This window comes from Ammospiza nelsoni, chromosome 9 (assembly GCF_027579445.1).
Source record: "Ammospiza nelsoni isolate bAmmNel1 chromosome 9, bAmmNel1.pri, whole genome shotgun sequence".
Classification (NCBI taxonomy): Eukaryota; Metazoa; Chordata; class Aves; order Passeriformes; family Passerellidae; genus Ammospiza; species Ammospiza nelsoni.
In genome coordinates, this window is record NC_080641.1 from 24337486 (window position 1) to 24362963 (window position 25478).

General features: G+C 39.4%; 1 protein-coding gene across 1 annotated transcript in view; it reads left to right on the plus strand.

The window, feature by feature from the left end:
- Positions 1–25478, plus strand: part of LOC132077057 (vitellogenin-1-like) — a 42850-nt gene that overhangs the window by 10683 nt on the left and 6689 nt on the right. The window contains exons 10-30 of the mRNA XM_059478513.1: positions 343–465; positions 2005–2223; positions 4260–4477; positions 4557–4654; positions 8942–9066; positions 9150–9251; positions 9336–9455; positions 9709–9898; positions 9987–10080; positions 10193–10378; positions 15292–15436; positions 16969–17188; positions 18056–18225; positions 18862–19279; positions 19448–19719; positions 19802–19858; positions 20676–20879; positions 21847–22053; positions 23196–23338; positions 23855–23993; positions 25163–25298. Coding sequence (XP_059334496.1) covers positions 343–465; positions 2005–2223; positions 4260–4477; positions 4557–4654; positions 8942–9066; positions 9150–9251; positions 9336–9455; positions 9709–9898; positions 9987–10080; positions 10193–10378; positions 15292–15436; positions 16969–17188; positions 18056–18225; positions 18862–19279; positions 19448–19719; positions 19802–19858; positions 20676–20879; positions 21847–22053; positions 23196–23338; positions 23855–23993; positions 25163–25298 — 3586 coding nt within the window. The remainder of the gene's footprint in view (positions 1–342; positions 466–2004; positions 2224–4259; positions 4478–4556; positions 4655–8941; positions 9067–9149; positions 9252–9335; positions 9456–9708; positions 9899–9986; positions 10081–10192; positions 10379–15291; positions 15437–16968; positions 17189–18055; positions 18226–18861; positions 19280–19447; positions 19720–19801; positions 19859–20675; positions 20880–21846; positions 22054–23195; positions 23339–23854; positions 23994–25162; positions 25299–25478) is intronic.

Here is a 25478-nt window from a genome sequence, read left to right on the forward strand (position 1 = left end):
TCATTGTACCTATAGCTGAGGCAATCACAAAACATGATGAATGTTTCTTCAATAATGTGCATTTTTCCATTCCATGACTGGGTGATTTCTTCCCTTTGGATTATAGGCTATGCCAAATTTAAATGTGAAACACTGTAAAAGAGACAGATCTGCCTTCCAGATGTTACTTGGTGTTACTTTACAATTACAGTGTCAAATACAGCACTATCCACAGATTAACTGAAAATCCATCAACAAAAACAATATCAAAAGCCCGATTTTGTCTTCCATTAGGCAGAACCATATTTTTCAATAATGTTCCCCTTCATTAATGGTATTAACAACCAGCTGCCTTCTCCCCAGCTCTTAGTAAAGAAGCACTGCCCACGCTCGAGCTCCGTGCTTGGGAAGGTTTGCCACCTCAGCTACGCGTCCCTGTGCCACAAGCAGTGCTCCTCCTCAGACTCCTGCTCCGAGTGTCTCCAGGTAACCACGGGGTTATTTATCATTTAAAAGAAAAAATTAAGCCTTGAGTTCTTTCTTCATTATTCAGAAAGCTGTATTTCGCTTCACTACAGCACTTCCTTTGGGGAAAGGAACCCCAGTTGGTTAAATACAGCATTTTTATCTTTAGATTAGCACACAAAAGAGAGTGAGAGGAAGGAGCAAACAATTCATTACACTTTCTATCTGAGTGTCTCTGAGTGCTTTCTTGCCAATTATTAATGAAGTCCCATGACATTGCTCAAAAATACTTTAAATATAGGCATTATAAATAAACTAAGTGATACAAAAGCCCAGGTTTTTTGTCAGAATTAATGTATCCTAGCCAGAAGCAGAGCCCAGTCATCAATATAGGCTATAAGGTTGTTATAACAGCAGTAATACCCTCCCTGCTCTACACTGCTTTTAATCAGCAGGCCTCAAAACAATTTGAGTAGTCATTGAATAGCATTTCCCAGTTCTAAAAATGCGTGTCAAGTTTCGTGGAGCCAACCACTCAGCCAGTAACAGCAAAGGAAAGAGAAATATGTGTTTAGTCTTTGGCACCCATCAATCCACCATCCCCAGTGAGAGCAGGGTGTTCCAATTACACTGCATGCATGACACGATGTTTTTCCTGCAGTACATAGGCATGGCAAACATTCCTGCATTGGTCTCCTGTGTTACAATTGCCACCAATGCTCTTGAGCTAATTAAATCTGAGAAACCCTGTGTCAAAGAATGAAAATTCTTTCCCAAAGCAAATGATTGTTTAGGCTTATTCAATGCATTTCCAGTGTCCTTTCATTTGATCAGTAATACCAAGTAGACTATTTCTGCACCATGAAGGGATCTCAAATGTGTTATGTTAAACTGCACAGTCGGTATTGAAATTATTCTCTAACATCTCAGTTGCTTTTTTAGAGCCATTTCTTATAATTTAAAACTTATCTATTAGGATTTAGTTATTTGCTTTTATTCAGCCTTCAGATGACTACTTCTAATCTTGCCACACTAAAGGAAGTGTGATCCAGTTGCTTACAATGAAGGCTGTAAAATTACCTAATTGTTGGCAGGGAACTCATTTTTCATCTATTAATCCACACTGAAAAGAGGCTGTAATAACTGGTTAAGGGCACCACCACTATCCATATCTTCAGGAATCTTTTTTAAGGGTGTGAAGGTTTAACCGTATCTGTCCTGTGTTCAACCATGAGAGAGAGAGATGCTCAAGCAGCATTATTTCAGGGTTACCAGCTTACCTTAAAAGGCAGTGGACACTAGGTCCAAGCTGTTATTTTTTCCTTTAAAAATCTTACTTGGTAACTTTAAGGTGTAGTGAGAAGAAGCTGTTCAGTACAGCTACACTCGTTCTATGAATAAAATGTTCTATTCATGAGGAAAAATAAGAATTTGAAAACATTTAAAATAAATGAATTGAACAAACTGAAATTATAGAAGTCAAACCCCAGAAGAGGCTGGTGGATGGGATATAGATAAGAGCTGGAATTGAACTCAACAGATCTGTTTTTCTTTTTTCAGCTTCTTCATGGCTTTGCAGGAGAGGCACTGAGCAAGTCTAGCGCAGAAGAAATTTCCCTGGCTTTGAAAGCCCTTGGGAATGTAGGACATCCAGCCAGCATCAAGCACATCAAGAAGTTTTTGCCAGGATATGCAGCTGGTGCCTCGGATTTGCCACTCAGGGTCCATGTGACTGCTGTGATGGCCCTGAAAAACATAGGCCTGAAAGACCCCAAAATGGTAAGAAAATGCCTCCTTTGCCCTTCTGACTTCCACTTACAAAGCTGCTAACAGATAATGGGTGATGAGGGAAAAAAAGATCTATTTTCTTTAAAGATAATGTTATTTAAAAAAAAATACTTAGCCATTCCTCGGTAGGCATGTCTTATTTCTTTTGACATTAACCTCCAGTATTTCAGACTGCAACAAAAAAATCCCATTAAAAGGACACATTCATTGTTGTTGAAGACAAATCGGTATTTCCATTGCAAACATTTCATTTCCAAGGACATTAGACAGAAAACTAAATTATTGACCCAAATGTGTTTAGTACTACTTCACCTTTGGTATGTGAGAGAACCACAAAACAAGGTTTTCAGAGAATTGACATTTAATACTGAGTGTCACATCTAATCGTAATTCAAGACCAGATTTTATTGTAAATAGATACCAGGGGTTTGCATCCTAATTACAAATTTACAGACATTGTGTGGGCTTAAGTCATAAACAGAGCATTTACTAAATGTGACTTTTGTCCCTGACTGAGATAATTATAAGATCTCACATACAATGCCTACCCCAGCACACTCTCGTGTACCACAGACATCACTTTACAATCGTTTTCATTTGGAAGCAATCTGCTTTTAAATGGAAACCTTTTCAAGCTTTTCAAGATCTTTTTCCTGATGTTGAAATTTCTTGTTTTATAGAAGTAAATTCTTAATATAAAAAGGTAAAATAAAAGCTTTCATTAACTATTCACCTACTAATCAGTATCAGTGTTTCCATTGTACTCATTTTTTGCATGTGCCTCCCAGTTTGAGTGCATATATTGATCCACAGACAATAGTGAGCCAGGGTATGCTTTTAACCAAAAGAATAAAGAAACAATTTAGTGGAGTGCAGGAGCTGGATGGGGAAATGCAGGGGAGGGAGGGGAGAGAATTGCAAGGGTAGAAGTTAAAGTATTTTCTGGGGGAAAAAAAAAGTCAATTTGATGTTTGAGACCAACACTGCATCTCTGATTATTCTTTGGCCTGGCTTTCCACAGGTGCCCCAGACCATTCAGTTTCATTTCCTATGCATTTTGTTTGGGGAAAATTGATCTGGAACAAGTTAATGATTGTGGCCACTTTTTTTTTTTGTTCCAAAAACAGTTCAATTCCTGGCTTGCAGCTAGGCACACACTCATATTTGGATTAAATGTACATAATTCATGGCCTTTTTTATTGTTTAATCTGAAAATTTAGGCCTACTGCATCTTTGTCACCTCATCTACATTGACATCTGATAGTCAATATATTCAAATTCATAAAACCAGTCAGGGTTTTTCCAAAGTTTGCTGAAGTTTCCTGGGTCATTCCTCATTAGAGCTCATGGATGTGCTCTCTCCCAGGCAGGACAGGGCTGTGCAGAAGGGCTGCCAGAACAGGGGCACATCGTCCACATCCATTTCAAAGTTAGGGCCAAAGGCTCCTGTGCCCCCCTGGAAACTGCAAAGGTTCCAGCACAAAATTGTTCTTGGTAGTGAATATTGCTGAGGGCAAACACATCAACCACAAGTACTACTACATTTATTGCCTTGAATTTTGGTTTAAGCTGCCTATATGGCGTAGAGATTTATGGTAATAAATTAGGTTTTATTTGTTTCATTTTTATTCTATTGTTTAGCAGAAAGTACCACAGAAGATCACATTATTAGAAATAAGTTGTACCTTTATATAGAGGGATAAATGATTACTGAAATCACTTCTCAGGTATGTAATGGATTCATGAAATCTCTTTTACCTAGAGTGGGATAGCTCAAAAAAGGGTTAAAGACTTGATGTAGAAGTTATCCAGTGAAGTTCCTTGGCTGTGATTGTGTAGGAAGTCAGACTACCTTACCATAATGCCCCTTCCAGCCCATGGACTATGAAACCACACTCTTGCCATTATAATTAATTAATCCAAATTTTTACTGTGCTGTTGATGAAACAGATAATTCACTGCTGTTGAATGGTTATTAGCAAAATGTTCAAACATACAGTAAATCTGGATATATCTATTATGTTCAGGTCCAGGCTATTACCCTTGAGATTTTCCTGAATCAAAAACTTCATCCTCGAATCCGAATGTTGGCTGCAGCGGTTTTACTTGAAACCAAGCCAGGTCTCCCAGTCGTGATGACATTAGCTGATGCTGTGCTGAGGGAGCCCAGCATGCAAGTGGCAAGTTTCATCTACTCTCACTTGAGGGCCCTGGGCAGAAGCACAGATCCAGATCTTCAAGTGCTGTAAGGAAAATTCCCTTCCTAGGAGAAGCACTTGTTGCAAGCTAATTGGAATGTTAATGTGCTCACTGAACTTTTCCAGGGGTTCTGCCTGCAGGATGGCTGTGAGAGCTCTAAGTCCCAAGTTTGACAAGTCTGGATATCAGTTCAGCAAGGTTTTCCGCTTCAGCGTCTTTAAAGGTAAGATCCAGGAGGTTTTGTAGAAAATGTACACTGGTGAATATGTGGGGGAAAAAATTGTACAGTATGAGAGCAAAATTCTCCTAACCAGCTGTTAGGCTGCTTGTTGTTCCTCCATGTTTTCTGATCTTCAGTGAAAAAAATATGAGAATCTCAGACCCTCCATTTGAAGAGTTTTTATGTCCCTGTGTGTTTTGCTTCGTACACTGCCAGCATGAAATTACCAGAGGGCTTGTGGGGCTCTAACCCTCCGTTTTCATTAGTCAGGGAGGCACATGCTCCTGTATCAAATGCTGTATTCTCAGTGGTGCTTAACAATTTCATACCATTGTTCAGCACCAAACAAACAGAAGGGACCTAAATTGCTGCTGAAGTGGATTAATTTCCACCAGTGTTGAACACCTACAACTCCTGCTGCATCCAAATGTGATGCTAAATACTCTTCACCCCAACAATTGTGCCCAGTGAAACAGAAAACTCTGAAAACATTCAGATGTGACAATTTATTGCACCCAGGAGCAGCTACATCAGGTTTATTGTCTAAAGATTTTTCTTGCATCTTCCTACCAGGATTCTTTACTACAATGAACAGATCCATGTATGGTATCTGGAGACTGGCCAGTTACATTCAGAGTTACAAATAAAAATGTAGTTAAAGTAGGGAAGGACCAGATTAGAAGAGATGTTTTATTGGGCCACATTGTAGCTTTTCCTATTTTCCATGTATGTTACTTTTCTCAGTAGATTTTTTAAGCAACTCCTCTATGTAAATGACCATGACAGCCTCAGTGATTTGGCATATGTAGCTGGTAGACTTGGGAGATTATATCTCCAAACACAGTCTCCTTATGCATGCTGTTTATCTATCAGGAGCTGGATGTTTTTAGAACTTTTGTCGTTCACTGGTATCTCAAAGCAATCAATATTAAGAGACTCTGAAACATCTGAAATTCACAGTGCTGAGTGTACAAGTGCTGCTGCCTCCTTTTTGGAAACAGGGGTGTGGTTTGAAAGACTTTGGTAAATCTTATTGTTATCTTGCCCCAGTTTTGTGGGTTTTACGTGGCCATTTAATGTGTGCTATAATAGAAATAAATATGATACATTCTGTAAGAATCACAGTCATATATTTTTATACATGTCCTTGCTGCCTCAATCATGGAGACAGCAACTGTCCAAAGAAACACAGTCACTAATATACACCAGGTGAACATTTGTACTACTTAAAATACATTCATGGATAGATACATTTTCTGTTAATATGAAGATATGTGTTTCTTTGTTTAGACAAACATTTTGTCTTTTAATTTTTTCTTTTAAAATTAAGCCATCTAAAATTTTCACACTGTGAGAAAGAAGGGTGCAATATGTATGAGGGAGGCTATGTGAAATGGAATACTTTATTTTGGCTGTAGCCTGGAAATGCAGTACATCAGGGAATTGCTGTTACTTCCTAGTGAAGACCATTATCAGTAATTTGGCTACCATGGATAGGTAGGTCCGCATCCTGAAAAATAAAAACCAAGATCCTTTTCTCACACATGCTAATCTTAGACTTGCATAACTCAGTTAAATTAAGTCGATCTTGTACTACACTAGCATGGGAAGAGGATTTCTAATTTGATTTGTCTCCACTAGCCACAGGTAAAATATTTTTCTGTGAGTCCATTCTGGAAGAGTTACCATAGTGACGGCTGTAACACAGTACCTATTTCCTTGATAAAAACAAAAATCTGCCCCCAGCATTGCAGATCTTTGTGGTGCTAGATGCTGAATTTTTAATGACAAGAAATAATGTCAGCTGAATCTATCTCTGCTCTGGAATTTGTCACACATGACCACCACAAATAGTGCTTCATGCTCTACACATTGCTGCTGGAATCAAAGGGGTGGTTCAGTGTGAGGACTGTGAGAACCTGACTCTTAATATGCACAGATTCATATAGTTAAATGTATGCTGATGTTTATATGTACCAAAGACTGCTTTCTTTGCTCACTAAGTTTTCTTTCCCCCATCTTTGGGGTAAGACATTAATCAAATATATGCAGGTGTCATCAAACTCTTATGGTGAAACGGCAAATATATTCTTGGAGCATTAGCACTATGTAATGCCCGAGGTGTGGAAAATATTCCTGCTCTCTTCAAGTCAATGAATTCTATATAATCATTTATTAATTTTTAAGCAATAGTTCTTATTGAGTATCAGGAAGTACCATGGACTTTTTAACTTATTGGTTTTGTGGTAAGAACATAAAAAATTTAACAAATTCACTTAAGTACTGTGCCTCAGTTTTAGTGTCCTGTCCAGAAAACACCTGGCATTGCCTTGGCTAAGCTCATGCAGAGAAAAACTAGTCTTCACATTTCTGTTTTCTGTCAACTCACTAGTAATGTCCCGGTGTGGCACCACTTGGTTGTTTGTTTGGTTTTTTTTAATAGGATCATCATTACTATCTACTGAATGTTCTCCACTTATTCCTCTGTCAAAAGTGGGGTGGCATAAATGCCTGTGTCTTGTTTGCAGGGGCTGTTTCTGAATCTCATATGCTGTAGGTAGATAGTGCCCAGCACTTTGGATAGCACAGTACATTCATGCAGCAAAACAATGAAGGCAATTTGGCAAAATTACAGTTCATACATATTTCCCTATTCTCCAGAAAGTGTAGGAACAGGAGAGGAGGGCTAGAAGGAAGCACAACAAGGATGCTGACATATCCTGTCAGCTTTGTTCTTCTTAAAACCTAAGGAAATTTAGAAAAGCAGAGGGATTACTTCAACTCATAAAGCAGGACAGAATCTAACATGCCAGAACTGGGAAGAATTCCTGACTGTCCTCTGCACTGATTATCTGTACCTAACAACATTATGGATGATATATCTAAGTAGAGAAATAAATAGAAACTAATTGTTTCCTCAAACTTCACTCAGTAGTTATCAATAATTTAACAACTGGCGCATTTCATGTGAGGGTTACAGCATTTGGGACTAGATTTATTAAATAGTTTTTGAGTCATTTGAGAGACAAATCTATAGCTCACCATCTGTCCTTACAGGACATCTGTATCACTTTCCCTGAACTATTAGCAAAGGATGGCAAATCTGTTTTCATTTCTCATCTCCTTAGTCAAGGTGCCCTAAATGACGTCTCGTAAAAGCATTTCATAAGCTGATTTTACAGAGTGTGACTGGATGTAAATGATATGGACAGGCATATTTTCCATACTTGGAGAAGTTCACGAGGTGGGCCCATAGGAATTTCAGGAGTTTTAACAAGACCAAATGCCAGATGCTGCACGTGGGTCAGGGCAACCCTCCATATCAATCCAGGCTGGGGAATGAACAGATCAAAAGAAGTCCTGCCAAGAAGGACTCAGGGTGCTGCAGAAGGAGAGCCTGGACATGAGCCAGCCACGTGCACTTGCAGCCCAGAAAGCCAATTGTGTCCTGGGCTGCAGCAAAAGAAGCCAGACCAGCAGGACAAGGGGGAATTTCTGCACCTCTCCTCTGTTCTTGTGAGCCCCACCTGCAGGGCTGCATCCAGCTCTGGGGCCCTCAGCACAGGAAAGATTTGGACCTGTTGGAGCAAGTGTTGAGGAGGAGTAGTGAGATGATCAGATGGGTTGAACGCCTCTGCCATGAGGAAAGGCTAAGAAAATAGGGACTGTTCAGTCTGGAAAGGAGGTGGCTCTGGGGTGACCTAATTGTGGCCTTCCAGCACATGAGGGGAGCGTGCAAAGGACCTGGAGAGCAGCTTTACACAAGACATGGAGTGACAGGATAAGGGGAATGTATTCAAACTGAAAGGAAATCGGTTTATATTAGATATTACAAAGAAATCCTTTACTGTGAGGGTGATGAGACTGGCACAACTTGCTCAGAGAAGGTGTGAATGCCCCAATTCTGGAAGTATTCAAGGCCAGGTTGGATGCAGATTTCAGCAAACTTGTCTACTGGAGAGTGCCCATGCCCATGGAAGGAGGCTGGAACTGGATGATCCTTGAGATTGCTTTCAACCCAAACCATACTATGATTCTATGATATAGCAAAAGCAACTGGAAAAATGGCATAACCACCATGCAGTGACCAGTGAGCTTGTAGCTTTGCCCATTATTACTTAAAAAACATCAGAATATTCTGTTTATAACTGTTTCAGAACATCAGTTTTATAGCTAAGTTTTCTGGTCTTGCTCATATGATATTGATTATTAAATTAGTAAATAGATATAATCTGCACATTCTGACCTAAAAACTAACTGTGCTGTGTCTTACTGCCTATTTCTCTGCAGAGTCCCTCATGAGCGGGCTGGCAGCTAAATATTTGGTATTGAATGATGCAGGTAGCTTAATTCCAACTGTAGCAATGTCCCAGCTACGGGCACATTTCCTTGGAAGAGTGGCTGATCCCTTGGAGGTAATTGGGTCTACCCACAGTTTGCCCTCTAATCCCTTCTTATAACCATCATCCACTGGCACCTGCACTTTTCCTTCCCACAGGTAGGAATAGCAGCTGAAGGACTGCAGGAGTTGTTTGCCAAAGGTTACGCTCCTGACAGGGACTGGGAGGCTGACTATGACTTCAAGAAAATCCTGAAAACGGTAAATTCTGGGGGAAAAGAAAATCTCTGATATTGCTTTCTCAGATGTTATGAAGAATCAGGCTTTTTTAATCTTCTCACACAGCTCTCTGACTGGAAGGCATTCTCCAGTGACAAACCTTTTGCATCAGGCTACTTGAAGATGTTTGGCCAAGAGCTGTTTTTTGGTGGACTTGATAAAAACGCCATTCAAAATGCACTGCAGGTATCATTTTTAAAGCACCACTACCCAAGCATCAAAATCTCTAAAATACTGTTACTTTCATGCATTCTCTCCTTTTTATAAATCCATGATTGGGGTTTTTGTCTCTAGTATTAATCAAGGCAAATAAGGTCAAGCTTTGATCAGGATTATTTATAATCATTGCTAGCAGAATTTCCCCTGAGGCATACTTAATGACACGGATCATGATATTCAAGTTCTGCTTATTTAGACATGTTGAACTCTGTAATTGCAGGCATGGTATGGATCTGATGAAAAAATCCCTTCACTAAGGAGAATAATCAGTAGCCTTCAAAGTGGTGTAGGGAGGCAGTGGACCAAGGCTCTCCTGTCCTCTGAGATCCGCCGCATTGTGCCCACCTGCACTGGCTTCCCGACAGAGACCAGCTTCTATTACTCTTCCATCACAAAAGTGGCAGGAAATGGTAACATAGCTCTTTGCTTTAGCAATTCAAACATTCTTGCTAGGACTGGAGGGCGTTTTTAACCATTTCCTTGCTTTCTTTTTAATAGTTCAAGCACAGATTACACCTTCTCCAAAGTCTGATTTCAGATTGACTGAGTTACTAAATGCCAACATTAAGCTGAGATCCAAAACAAGTCTAAGGTAAGTATTTTGTATAAAATAAAATAATAATATTTTCAAGTGACAGAGACCATAAATATTCAACAGCTGATTGCTGCATGAACATAATTATATCCTCCTTCTACCTTTTCAGCATGGCCAAGGAGGTGACCTTTGTAATGGGAATTAATACACACACAGTCCAGGCAGGGCTGGAAGCACGCACCAAAATGAATGCTCATGTGCCTGTGAATGTCGTTGCCAGTATCCAGATGAAGGAAAAAAATATCAAAATTGAAATCCCACCATGTAAAGATGAGACTGATGTGGTTACCATAAGGTAAGACACAGCACTTAGTATCTTTATATGTAGCAAAGCAGAGTCACCCAAATACATCCAAGAATCTTGTCTCTGACTTAGAGCTTGGATAAGTGGTGGTGATTGGTATAGTTAATGTTCACTTTAAATGAAGTGATATGCACTAAAGCTTTGCTTGAAAATATGTGTTACTTTCTGTGGCCTTCACCTGAAAATCCTCCTTAGGACTCTATCTCAGTTGTTGAGATCCATAAGCTATCTGAAACACAAATTACATAAAATTTCTATCTTGTTATAAATATTTGAACTGGAAACACTAGGTAAGATATAAGCCAGATTAATTTTATCAGTTAGAACAGTTAACTCATCTATATTTGCATTAGATGCCTTGAAGCATAGAGTGTTTGGTGTTTCTTATGTTTTTACTTTGTTCCCCTGTGGCTGCCATTTGGTTTTCTTACCTGTTAGGTCTCCTTGATTTATTATCAGTGCATGCAATTACAATACACTCTGGAAAACTGTTGTAGCCAGATGCCAAACAAATGAAAACAGATGGAAATACAAATGCAAAGAGCAGGAGGAAACAGAAAGAATATGTCCAAGGAATCAAAGCAGTAGACCAAACTTAGAAAACCTTCTCACGCACACACATGAAAAAAAAAGCCTGAGAAAGAGAAGCTGAAAATTCTTCACAAAGGAAAAAGCTTCACTGACAACAGAAATCAGCGATTATACAAACCACTGAAATGTTAACAAGTTTCTGCTCCAGGAATACAGCCGTAACAAAAGAGATCAGTTGCTTGATCCAGCTGCAATTAGCATTCATGGCTGCTGGCCCAGAGATGCTCTGCAGGTCTCCTCCATTTAGCCACCAGTTAGGCTAATCATTATTTTCCCTTGTCCTTCAATAGTCACAGACCATTTGACATGCATTTGACATCTCATCCTCCTCCCTAAGACAATTCCACCTCTCCATCAAGTGTGGTTGTAATAAGGTCCTCTCCATGCAGAGGTAGGGAGGGTCTCAGCATTTCAGAGATGAAAAGTTAGCTGCATGGTTTTTTTTGGTTCAGTTTCTTATGGAGGCCAGGACAGCCTGCTCCTAAGGTCATCAGGGACAGCAGGCAACAGCTCTCACCAGTTCCCACTGTTAGAGAGAGGGAGGCAGATATTAATGAACTCAATAAGCACACTGAACTGAAATGAGAATATTGAATACTAATGGGGAGTTTAGAGCCTCAAGCAGAGAGAAATATTAGCAGAAGGATCCTCCCTGCAAATAGATAAAAAATATTTTCCTCCTTTGACTTAAGGGGAGATCAAATGAGACAGAAAAAGGGTTAAATGCATTGCCATTAAGCACAAAGCAAGTCAGTATCAGAAACAAGGTATTACAGCAGAGAAGCCCATGAGTTCCAGCACAAGCCCTGCTCTAGACCCTGCAGCATTACCATTTATAAAGTGAAGTAGTCACTTGGAAATAGCTCCATAATGCCAAGTATATGATAAAGCTAATACTCACTAGATGACTTCTAGCACCATCAATTTCTCTCCAAAAAGCATTCCCATTCACTGTAACAAAACAAATGGCCAGTGGAAACCACACGGAGCAATGAAACAGCAATGAGTGCAAGAGAAGGCAAAGCAATAACTAGAGAATGTAACACTGAACCACATCACTGAGGAGGTCAAAGACCAAGCAAAGTAAAATCTTAGAGGCATGAAGAAAAACAAGCAGGCACAGTAGACAGAAAGGAGATAGATATATAGATGTATAAATATATAGAGATATATATAGCTATATAGACTGAGTTAAAAATTTAATTCAACATAGCCTTTTTCTTCCTTTTACATAGACCTACCAAATAATAAAGATCCAATTGAAGTCAATGTTTTAGGGATATTGTGACACCTTCCCTTGTTAGCTTTAAATACCCCATTTAAAGAAATAGTCCTAGAAAGCTATTGATCTTTCATGTGTTTGTAAGCTCTGTTCAAAATATTTTCATATCGGGCACTGTCTTGATGGTCAGCAGGTTACTTTCTACAGTCCCATGACATTAAAGTTAGACAGGACATGGTATTATTTTCCCCATCATCTCTGGTATTCAGACACAGGAAGCAAACAGTTTTCAATAGTATTAGGTTCATTTATATCCTACACACCATAAAGGTTATAACCTGTCACAGCAGTGGGACTTATATAAATTTTCAAGAGCCAAAAAGAAATTCAGGTTAGTAATCACAGGCTCAAAAGAAGAAAAAAAAAAATAGAAAACTTTGGTGATAGAGATGTTGCATTCCCAAGACAAATCAGCACATTATGGGCTCAACTCTCTCTATAGCAAAAATCAGAGCACAGTAATTAATTGTACTATGGAGAGAATATATAGCATGTGTTTCAATTCAATCCTATCAAAATTTAATTAAAATAATGGTTATTTTTAAGGCTCTTTTCACATAATTATTTAGTATACTACAGATGGCTACTTCAACATACTTTTAAACAAAATTTACAAGAAGTAAAAATCAAATAAATTTCAGGGGAAATTAGAGCTCTGTGATTAAAGTATAAATATGGAGAGCTGCCAGAGAATGCACTTTGCTAATATACCACACATTCATAATGACAGCCTACTGAAGTATATGCATAATCATGAATAGAGCTTGTATCATAAGGTTTTTTGCTTATTTTAGCTGTAGGATAAGCAGAAATTGCTTCACATAGGCATCTTATTTGCAAGATGAGCCAGGTAATTGCAAATCTCTTTGTCCAACATAGTACACCACATATAGCAGAGAATGCAGAGAGTGATCTTGTTGAGGCAGCAAGGTGTGTTTGGGGAGCACTGCTCATTTATTTACATGTGTTGTCACACTGTGCTTCAAAACCTGGAAAAATAGGTTTTTGTTGATTGTTTTTTGTTTTAAACAGACATTTGAGCTCTCCTGTCCCCATCCTAGGGGGGACAGGAGAGCTCAAAGGCCACAGTCTCTGAAACATCATTGTGTCCAACACAGCTCAGTTGCTTGTCCCCTACCCATGCAGTGAGTTTGCCTTATATTATAGCACAGCTTCTTCTCTCATCCAAAAAAATGCACTAATACATATTGGAAAATCTCCTTTTTATTTTTCCTCCCTTGTGTGGGATCAGAGAGAACAGATTCTTTCATACCATAGCTTTAGGCCTTCTTTGTGACTGTTTTTTCTTGTTAAAGCACCAGAGCTGGCTCTTGTAGCCTATTTTTACTGTGCCGTGTGATTCTGCAGACATTGACATGTGTCACCTGTGATGCAGCTACATTTGTCGGCTCTCTGTGCTCAACAGGGAGGAATCGATCCTTCGCTTTCATTAGGTGGCAGGAGTAGACTATTGGCATAAAAATACTTAAAAAATTGGAAAAGAAACCCCAGGGCTTTCTGCTTGGAGATCCAGCCTGCAGTTCAGTGGTCATTTGAATTATTGAATGGGATTAAAATAAAACCATTTCCCTTTTTGTCTCTTTACCCAGATGAGCTATCTGAAATGCAAGTTGATTTGTATTTTCTTTTATCCCCTCAGCTTGTTAGGGAGAATATTTTATTTCAGATTCCATTCTTCAAGGTTCTCCTATCACCCAGCGTGGAGCGTTGCTGTCATGTCATCTAAAAAAAGAGAGAGATGGAAAAGAAAACAAAGCCCACAGGTGACACACGTTTTATTGAGGTGTTCCACATGAAGAGCAATTGTGTGCTTTACATTGCACACAGCACGGTAGGAGCCTTCAAGAGGAAGAGAGGGCTATCAAATGAATACAAATTCATCTTTCAAATAGGTTAGATTGGAAATGCTCAAGCTAGTACAGTGTGGACCGTATTAAAATAGAGACCATTTTGAGACCATCTCCATTCACTGTCACAGCAGCCACCTCCATTGGCAGACCACAAAAGCCCCAGGGCAAAGAGATCAGCTTCATCCTTGAGAAAGAGCACATGGGGAATTTTGAGACAGATGTTAGCTGATAAATGGCTAATAAGGTAGAGCTAGCACAGTGTTAATAGCTGAGGGAAATAGGTTTGTGTCTCTCAAAAGTGTTTCAGCATTCGAGATGTTGCTCTGACCCAAAACAAGCCTCATAGTTCACAGCACCGTAACAAGTTCCGCGAAGAATGTGGGGTATGAAGCCAGGGGTTCAGGATATTTTGCCATGAGAGCCTCAGCCTGATGCTGCACCTTCTATCTCTTATCTGGGATCCTGACTAATACACTTAGAATTCACAACACTGGAAACAATGTACCAGACAGATTTACATAAATAGGCTCTTAACCCTCCTGCTCAACTCTCTTGACCTCTTGCCAAGTCATGGCCAAGGCATGAGTATTATTGAATTTAAATCAAGCTGGAGACACTTAGTTTCATGATTTCACACTCCTTTCTTCAATTCTGCTCTAATAAAAATTGCACAGGAAACAGCATTCAGTAGCCACAAGTCCCCAGGCTGTTTTTTGAAGTTATGGCAGTATTTTTCCAAATACAATGTCAAAAGAAGTTAGAAGTAAGGCTACTGCAGTGAAGACAGAGAAGATGAATATAAAAATTTAAAAGTCCATGAGCTCAAAATAGGAAACTCAAAAATGTAATAATATAATCCACAGCCAGGCTTATAAGCATGCTGTTTTTCATGGTATTAGAGTATGAAGATCCAATCAACTGAAAGGTTTTTAACCTGTTCACATGATTCTAAAATTCTAACTGGGCTATCTGCCCCTGAGATTGTCTTTATTGACTCTTAGCAGTCCTTGAAAACACAACAGGAAGGATGCTGTAAATATCTGTAAAGCAATTTGCAAGGTATGATACTTGTTGCTGAGTGCAGGCTACAAGGCATTATTCAGGTCTGTTCCTCAGCAGTGCTTTATCAATACAGGTTTCCTCTAATGTTTATTCTGCAGGTCTAAGACATTTGCTGTTACACGAAATATTGGAGATTTGGCTGCTAGTAAGATGACTCCAGTTCTTTTACCTGAAGCAGTGCCTGACTTAATGAAGACGTCCTTCAATTCAGATTCTGCATCAGGAGAGACTGATAACATCGGGGTAAATGATGTAGTGTCTGACTATTCTTTTTTGGGCTTTTAAACAGTAGGGAACCATTTCTTTTCTCTATAGGAAAGGCTACAATTCATCTCTGACCAATGCTGATTCACTCAAATAAGCCAGGTTCAATCTAATAACACAAATAGCCCTATAGTAACATTATTTTAAAATCTGGAGTGTAATACATCAAACTTGCAACACTTTGTCTAAAGCAAAAGCATTTTCTTTGGTAATTAATTTTGCACTGCCATCTACAGGCCCACAATCTTTAAAATACTTTGCAACCATTATGGAAGCACCATGTTCCTGGGGCAATCACAAATGTTCCACAAGATGCTCCACTGCTCGACTTAGAGAGCCAAACTTAATGCCTATAAGCATCCTGATTTGAGCACGGAGTGCAGTTTGTGTCATGACTTCCTGAGCCAGGTTTCCTTAAAGCCAGGATAGGCTTTCTAATCCAGGCAGTGCTGTGAAGGCATCGCTGTGAGAATTCATTCAGACCGACAGAGGCAGGAATACACTGTCCTGTTCTGGTTTCATTGTTATCCTGCAACTCTGAAGGGTTTTCAGATAAAATAAGAGATGAACAGAGGACAAGAACAGCACTTTCCTATGGAGAAGTCAATAGACAAACGTGCTATCAGTGAGAGCACTTTCCAATATCCTGGAACAAGCTTCCTTCTGCTTTGTGTCTCTGTGCTTCCCTTCCTGAAAACTCAGCACTCCACAGTTATTCTTAAATGAACAGCAGCTGAAAAATGGCACTGAATGGAGCATTTCTCAGTATCACCAGAAAATCCGGGTTTTTTGGTAGGGTTCATGCAAGGCTGGAATCTTGTGAGACATGATAAACTGCATAAAAAAGCTAATTGCAAACATGAATTGTATGTGAAACTAAATCTTGTGATTATTGTGTCTTTAGGTATTTGCTTCATTGCTTCAGGAAATCATAGTTTTCATTTCATGGATTTGATTCCAGTTTTAATTAATTTTCATTTGTTCTTCTCTAAGCATTGCTTATCACATGTAAATTACATCGTTTTTAGTGGAAATTTCTAATACATTATATGTTTTGACCATTTAATTGATATAGTGTCACATTCATGTTAGACCTCATCTGACTCAGAATTTTTGTGAACATAGTCGAAAGTTCTGTTGTCTGACATGTCAAAAATCAAAAGAAAAAACTCCAGTCAGTCTAAAACACAGTCAGTTTTGTCAAGAACCTCTAAACACTGTCTAATATTCCAGGGAAACAAAATTAAATATTTAAAATTAATTTTTGATATAATTTCCCATTCTTACAACCTGAAGCTCTTTTTACAGTAGGTAGTCTAATCAACCCATTCAGATGATAATTTTTTCCACTTTAAAACCAAGTTGTTCTATGTCTCTGCTTTGCTATCCAAAATAAACTGGTTAATTTCCCCTGCAGAGCACAGGTACTGTTACCAAAATATGATGCATAACGTGCAGGTAATTTCTCTCATTTTTGCCTGAGTTCCCTTGATGTGTGTGCTGTCTCATAGGGTAGACAGTCTGCAGAGGATGTTTCATCTGGAAATCCCTTTTCTTCTGGACGCTCCTCTTCCCAAAAAGAGCCATTTGTTCAGTCCGTGTGCTTCAATGCGAGCACGTTTGGAGTTCAAGTGTGCATTGAGAAGAAAAGCGTGCACGCAGCATTTATCAAAAACCTGCCTCTTTATTACCTGGTTGGAGAGCACGCCCTGAGAATCAGCTTCAAGCCAGGTAAATGCAAGTGGGCACAAAAGAGAAAATAGTGGGTGGAGGTGTGTATATACACACACACATATAGACAGATACAGATGTATATGTGCATATGTATTTTTTGCATCTTAAGTACCACTAAATCTACAGTTCGAAGAACCAGGCCAGCCAGTATTGGCAGCAGTCTGTGCTCACAGCAGGAATCCATTTCTCTCCCAGCCGCCTGAGCAGCAATTTCCCAGCTCTCCCAGCAATGCCACTCAGTGTGGCCAGCGTCAAGCAGAGCTGATCTGTGCCTGCAGAGTGTGTCTGATGCATCCTGAATCATTGGATTTGGGATGCAAGCACGAAGCAATTGGACATGGGCAACAGATCTGATGCAGTGTCCTGTAGCTACATTCTAAAACCCAGACTCTAAAAGGGAATTATGGATTAACCCTGCCAGGATCTAGTCCTTAATGTCTTAATCCATGATCATAAGAAATAAAAGCACAGCAGGCCACTGAATCTAGGTCTCCTAAGTATCAAACTAATGGCCTAACCATTGGGCCATTCTTTAGTTAAGCCTCCATTCCTGTCTGACATTTAATTCTCTAACCCATGGTTTATCTCTTTAAACAATCCAATTCACTTGACTTAAATCTGCTGATCATTCTGTTTATTGACTTGAAAAGAATCTAGTATCATGGTAATATTATAAAATTTATTTGCCATTAATAAATGCTTCAGCTATTAGAGAAATTTTTTAACAAAATTTCTCAATACCAATAATAATCACTGAACATTTATATTTGAGAAAAAATGGCTGAATAAATTATGGTGAAATTGGCTTATTTTCTCATTCAGTTGCTAATAGTAACAATAATACTAATTGTCATGCAATTTCAGTTTCCACTGAGGCACCTATTGAAAAAATACAAGTCACAATTCAAGCAGGAGACCAAGCTCCTACAAAAATGATACGTCTAGTAACATTTGAAGATCCAAAGGCACAAGCATCTTCCAGAAAAGAAGCAATTAAAAAAGTGAAGAAAATCCTTGCTGACACTGATGATCAGGTACTGCTGCAAAATTCCACTTCTGAATTTGTGGGAGACATTACACAAAGCTTATTTTTATTCCTTCTACTAAGTAGCTTCCTTTGTTTAGATATTATGCCAAAGTGGAAAATAAAGACAGACTTTTGGATACACAAGTCTTTCAGCAGGTCTTTTGTTTGCACTCATCCTTTCTGCAAGTGAAAGACATTAGAAGGATCAGGTTGGTTTTGCATGCTTTTTTGAAAATCTCTTGTAAGAGATAAAATAGCTGTTGTGTGGCCAAAAAGTAGTCTGTTATTTACAGCTACTGCAACTGCAGCAAAATGCTCTGACACCAGCTACACAACCTGCCCTGAGACAGTGACAGCTACAGCATTGTCATTACTGATACCAGTTACATGTCATTGTGAGGCCAACAACTGCTGCACACGCTCCTTATCACAAAAATGTTTGGGGCGTTCTGCTTATGTGTGGGTTTAACACATTATTATGAAATTGCCTTTGAATTATTGTGATGTGTTGCAAAGATGTTATCAAGCACACACCTTGTCTTCTAAGGCAGCAGAGATTCAGAGATGTCTGCATCTGATTTTACTTATACCATTCTGCAGGAACACAGAAAAATAATTTTTTTCCATTGTTACCCTTGACTAGGGGACAAGAAAACACAGGAGCTCATCATCCAGTGCCAGTAGCGCCAGTGAAAGTGCCGAGAGTACAACGAGCAGCCCCTCCAGCAGCGACTCCGATGACAGAGCATCACAGGGAGGCACCCAGATAAATCTGAAAGCAGGGCAGTCCAAAGCCAAAGGAAAGAAGTTCTACCCATTTGGGGGCAGTAGCAGTAGCAGCAGCAAAAGCAGTAGTAGTGATAGCAGTAGCAGTGATAGTAGTAGCAGCAAGAGCAGCAGTAGCAGTAGTAAGAGCAGCAGCAGTAGTAGTAGTAGTAGTAAGAGCAGCAGTAGTAGTAGCAGTAAGAGCAGTAGTAGCAGCAGTAAGAGCAGTAGTAGCAGCAGTAAGAGCAGCAGCAGTAGTAGCAAGAGCAGCAGCAGTAGTAGCAGTAAGAGTAGCAGTAGCAAGAGCAGCAGCAGTAGTAGCAGCAAGAACAGCAGTAGTAGTAAGAGCAGTAGTAGCAGTAGCAAGAGCAATAGTAGCAGTAGCAAAAGCAGTAGTAGTAAGAGCAGCAGCAGCAAGGACAGCAGCAGCAGCAGGAGCAGCAGAAGCAAAGGCAGTACCAGAGGCAGCGCAGGTAGCAGCAGCAGTAGCAAAGCATCTGGTATAAAGCATAAGGCTAAGAAGCAGTCCAAGACCACATCATTTCCACTTGCCAGTGCTGCTGAAAGAGAGAGAAGTGGCCGTGAGCAGAAGCCTAAAACACAGAGCAGCAGCAGCAGCAGCAGCAGTGAGAGCACTGGTGCTTCCCATTGGCACAGCAAATCTGACCAAGGAGTTGAGACAAACCATGCCAAGTCCCGAGTTCACAGTGGCAGTAGTCACACTTCCACAGAATGGGTAAAATGTCTAATACTTTGACTTCTGCTAGGAGGCCATCTTGACTGACCTGTAGGTGATAACTTCTTTGTGAATTTTGCAGGAATATCACCTTCCAAAAGTATACAGTCTCCGCTTCAAGTCTGCTCATGTCCATTGGGTAGGTGCCTAATTCAAGTGCACATTGCCATGGTAGCTGCAGCTGATGTGATCAAACCTGTTACTGAAGGGCTTTATTTGGGCCATTTCCCTTGACTATTCCATAACCCCCAAAAACAATATTTACGATGAACAAAAAAAAGCAGATTTATTACTAATATGCTATTACATGTCATCCTTTTGGTGTTACAGCACTTGGGTCAGGACACACAAATGCAGCCAAAGCTAGGTTAACAAAGACCATGGGGGAAATGATAAATCAGTGGGACCTTCCAATGGGAATAGTTATGTTCACAGTTCTTAGGCAGCCATGGCAAAATCATTACACAGTTTTTTTCAGAAACCAGGTTCAGTACACATTATGGCTCAGAGGTATTTTTAGCATATATTAGAAGGGTGATAATGGAGTGGCTTTTGTAGGTGTTACCTGTACAGCTATTATATACCTTGCATGTGAAAAAGGAAGATGATTTATAGTGTTATTCATAAAATTGTATTATCTTTTTTTTTTCTGGATATGGATGTATTTGACCACTTATGAAATGCCACTTTTCATTTTCCCTAGCATTAGATCCGAACGGTGTGATGTTGCTATTTGCAATCAGTATCTGTGCAGTCTTTTTTTCAATAGATGTTCAGGTAGATGCAAGGCACATTCCAAACCAACAAAATTCATGTCTATAAATGGAAATAAAAATAACACTCTAGATATGTCCAAGTCCGTTACCTATAAAGGAAGGCTGATAGCTCTGATTTTGATATTTACACTGTAAAACTGGAGCTACCTCATAGATTTTTAACCTATTTTTATTTCATAGCATCCAGATCATAAAGGATCAAGCAGCTCATCATCATCTTCCTCTGAGCTGGGAAGCAGCCACAGAAACAGCAGCAGCAGCAGCAGTGACAGCAGCAGCAGCAGCCACCACCACCACCACGGAGAAAATTCTGCCCACAACTCCAGGAGGAGCAAAAGAGTCAGCATCCACCACCACAGCCACAGCTCCAGTCTGACACGTGAGGTACAACTGCGTGTGGTACCCAGAGCAGCCAGGCTTAGCTGGCTGCTGAGCAGGAGCTGTAGATGTGGTGCCACTAAAATTGAAAGCCAAAGTTCATTGAGATATTTCCCCCCACAAAAAAACTCTTTTTTTTTTTTTCCCAAATCCCCTTGTGTTCAGGTTTGTCTGTTTCCTTTCCTTCATTTCTGAAGGTATTTGCAGTATGTGAAAGCCTGGATTTGGAAATTATACATGTTGAAGGGAATGTAGCTGTGAGTTAAAGAGGAAATAATTTTCTTTATCCTGTGAAAGCCCAGAATACAAAATCAGTTGCTTTAGGTAAAAATGAGGAAGAAATAAATAAGTCTGCCTAATCATTTTTAAATGTAGACTGGAGGTCATGAGTGCATGCAGAGTATAACTAAAATCAGACTTTCCACGGACATTACTGATTGGTAAATGTGAAGGCCCATTAAGCACAGATTGCTTTTACCTTTATTGTGCACACAGTATTCTATAATTGTCCTGCATAAAGGTATCTACATAATAATAGAACAAATAGCTCTGCAAATGCAGGCAATGTCATGGGAAATTCTGCTACTAAGCAGGACTTCAAAATATTTGATTGGCTTGAAGAAAGTGTAGTATAGCAAAATAAGTTGTGAATGTGTATATTACTCTGAATGTCTCTAGCACACATTGTAGGCAACTATTTGGAACATTACCATAATGAACAAAACCTTGCTATTTGCACAAAGGTAGCTTGGAAGCATCTTGGATCCCTCATCAAAATAATCACGTCTTTGAATAAGTAGGTTTCCAACCAAATTCATCTTTAACTATTGTGGATATAGAAACGTGTACTGCAAACTAAGCTGGTGAAGGACAAGGGCTGCTGCCTGCTATCAGTGCACATTAACTGGGCTGCAGGCTCTCTGGTGAGCACACAGGAATCCTTAAACACAGATGGTCGGGGGCTCTTTTTCAGCGCAACTTCCTGGGAGACGTAATTCCACCTGGCATCACGATTGTGGCGCAGGCAGTGAGGAGTGACAGCAGAAATCAAGGTTATCAAGCCACAGCATATGTTCGTTCTGATGCTGCCAAAGTTGATGTGCAACTAGTTGTGGTTCAGCTGGCTGAAACCAATTGGAAAGCGTGTGCTGATGCTGTGATACTGCCTCTGAAAGCACAGGTAAGTGCCCAGGCGGCTTCGCACAGAGGGACATCACAAAGCCCAGAGCAGGCACAGAGAATCTGCTGATTAAGAGTATTAAACAGGAAAGGCATACTTATTTTTAAATGTTTCATAAAGTTGGGGAAGTTTCAGAAAATATTTCCCCATTAATATAGAAAATAGTATAAAGAAATACTCGCACACTTCAAACTCTGGCAAAAAAAGTATTGATTTTCAAGATAAATCAAAATATAACCAGTAGAAGCATTTTAAAAAATTGAAAAATTCACTTCTTCATGACTATTTATTATCTGTTCTACTATGAGTTTTCTTGTCTGGGAATCTGCCTGATTTTTCTGTATATAATTTATTGACCCCAAGTTTAGCTCCGCTGGTTAGAGCAGTGTGTAGATAACACTAAGGACACTGGATTTGATCCCTGTATTGGCCATTCACTCAGGAGCTGAACTCTTTCTGGAAGGAGTTGGATGATCCTTCTCGGTCCCTTCCAAGTCAGACTGTTGTGTGATTTCAAAAGACTCATAACTCAAATATATTTACATTGTATTTCCTATGATTTATATGAAAAGATGGAAAAAGCAAAGTTGGGTAATGGGTTGATGCCAAAGAGAGCATCATAAACGAAGGAAAAGGTCCTTACTGTTTTTGCATATCCCTGTGCTGTGCTTCCCATGAGTTTTTTAGAACAAGAGATGTTTGTGCAACAATTTATAAATCTCTGCTTTTTGCAGCTGCAATTAACAAATTCAGCATGATATTCACTATTGAAGAAAGTGGGGTGGGTTCAAATCAAGAAGTCTTGGGGAAAAAAAGATAAATTATAGTGCAGTCCTCTTCTAGAAAAAATACATATTTATTAAGAAGTTACCACATCTAAGGAAATCTCAACATGCTTTTTGCAGCTGCTTTGAGACAGGAACATGTGTATGTAGTTTTGCACAGACCAGAAAACTTTTTTCCTACTATGCCTCAGCTTTTGCATGAACAAGTCAACATTTCTCTGTGAGCCTGTTTAAAGATTGGAAATATGAAGGATCAATGCACAAATTGGTGAAAGAAAATTTTACATTTTGAAATGGTCAAAGTTCATTCTGGGATTCTTTTCTGAACTTTGGGTGACTGTTTCCCTGTTTACAAAGGCCAGACTGAGATGGGGCAAGGAGTGCCAGGATTACAGGATAGAAGCAGTGACTACCACAGGACAACTAGCAAAGAAGCCAGCTGCACAGCTGAAGGTGCAATGGGGAAAGCTTCCATCCTGGATAAAAAAGACAAGCACAGAGTATGTAATTCATTATTTCCTTAATTTTTATTTTACTTTTTTACCCTACTTGGCTTTTGAAAAACACTGAAAGAATGGATGAAATTTTTCAACCCAAACATACTTGTCTGGGTGGTTCTTGGATGGTAACCACAAGTTCAGTGGTTGACAAGTATTTTATGATGTGTTCTATTTTTTCCACATGTTTCATATTAAATGATAGCCTCCAAATATATTAAAATTATGTTTGATTTCATTCTCCATATTAAATTATTTTCTATTTATTTTCAAAATGCCTTTATGTTTTAAAATATTCTTCTATTCAATCTCAAAAAATAACCATTTTAAATAGGCAAAATAAAACCAATGTGTTTCTTCTTGATAAAATCAACCATTTAATTTGACCCAAAGTAATATTTCCTCAACTTTTCAGTTCTTCCATTTTTTCCTGAGGTTTTGGATCTGCAGTAGCCCTCACCATTCCATGTGTGCTTTTTGTTCATGCACCTGAGTTTGTCACACCTTGTTTATCTCTAGATTCATGCAATACATTCCTGGTGCAGCGCTCATGTTGGGCTTCTCAGAAGTACATCAGAAAAATCCATCTCATGAATTTATAGTAAGAGCAGCTGCAACATCTCCACGAACAATTGATACAGTAATTAAAGCTCCTGAGGTACGTTAAATTTTTATTTTCATATTCCTTACATTGAAATGATTTTCAACTTAGAATGTTTTGACACTTAACGTAAAGAAACAAAAAACAAAACATTCCCTTTTAGAGAATCTGCTACATACCTCACAGTATGAGGTGGGTGTTCAAATACATACAACAGCTCCCTTGATTTTGTGCTGCTTTGGCCCAGTGCAGGAGTAAGTTGAAAATCAGGCCCTGTAGTCCAATATTTTATTTACATTTGGAGATCAGCAGTGAGGCCAAATTGTCTCAGGTATAACTGCTCTGCACTCACACCTTTATGCATTTTTACCCAGTTTGACTAGTTCTTGAACGAGGGTCTCAGATGGAGGGGGCCTTGAGAGCACTTTGCACACTGCTGCAGCCACAAGCAGCTGCTGTGTGTGTTGGCACTGCAGTCCCACACCTGCAGTAACCATGCTTGATGTGACTGGTCTGAGCAGCCACAAAGGCAACTCTGCCATAACCAAACTGCAGCAGTTAGTCACCCTGTGACAGGAGCCTGCACAGGCCTGGTCTGCAGAGTCTCACTAATTAATTGGTCCTTGTCCACTAAATTCCTATGCACCTCTTTGAATAATTTCCCCTATGGATCTCTGGCAAATTAATAACAGCTAGCAATTCATACACAGAAACTTGTGTGTCTTTAACCCACCACAGTGCTTCAGTACTGCAGGATCTTAAATATGTGATCCTGAGGAAGTCTGTGCATTAGGCATTCATTTGATTCTCTTGGCAAATATAATTTGTAGCTACAGTGGAGGATCTTACCCCACCACTGAACATGCCAGTTTTCAGCCCTTAATGGATGAGATTCACTTTTCCAAACACATCCATCATCTCAGTTACTCAACTTGTTAGCCTATTTTTTAAGTCATTCACATATCATTTAAACTCATCTCTATCAGTTACTTTTCAATGTTCTTAAAAATTTCTCAAAAAGTCAAGTATGGCTAGAAGAGGTGATGATGATTTCTCACAAAAGCTGAAGGTTAGGGTACGTTCTGCTGAGACTAACACAACTGCAATTATAGAAATGCATCTTCAAGGGGTTTTTTTCCCAAGATAAGAGAGAGGGTTTTTTTGCAGTCATATCTTGAGCATATGGTTCAATTTATCTTAATGTATTTTCATTTCTGCTTTTTCAGGTAACACTTTATTGTCAGGGATTCCGATTGCCATTCACTCTGCCCTTAGGCCCATCTCCAGCTTACGAGACTCAAGATATCACTGCCTGGAATTTATTGCCTGCAATAGCTTCACAAATAGCACAAGAAGATCAATGTAAATGTTACTTATATGTTTGTCTCATGAATAAGCAATGTGTGTAGATCATACTCTGCCATGGCTGGGCCTTGCCTTTCCTTCTAATGGTCTTACAGGGAAGTATAGCATGCATCTGTAGCCCTGCTTCCAGCAGCTCATTCCCTCACAGAGAAGCAGGTTTATTGGCAGGTGAATGAA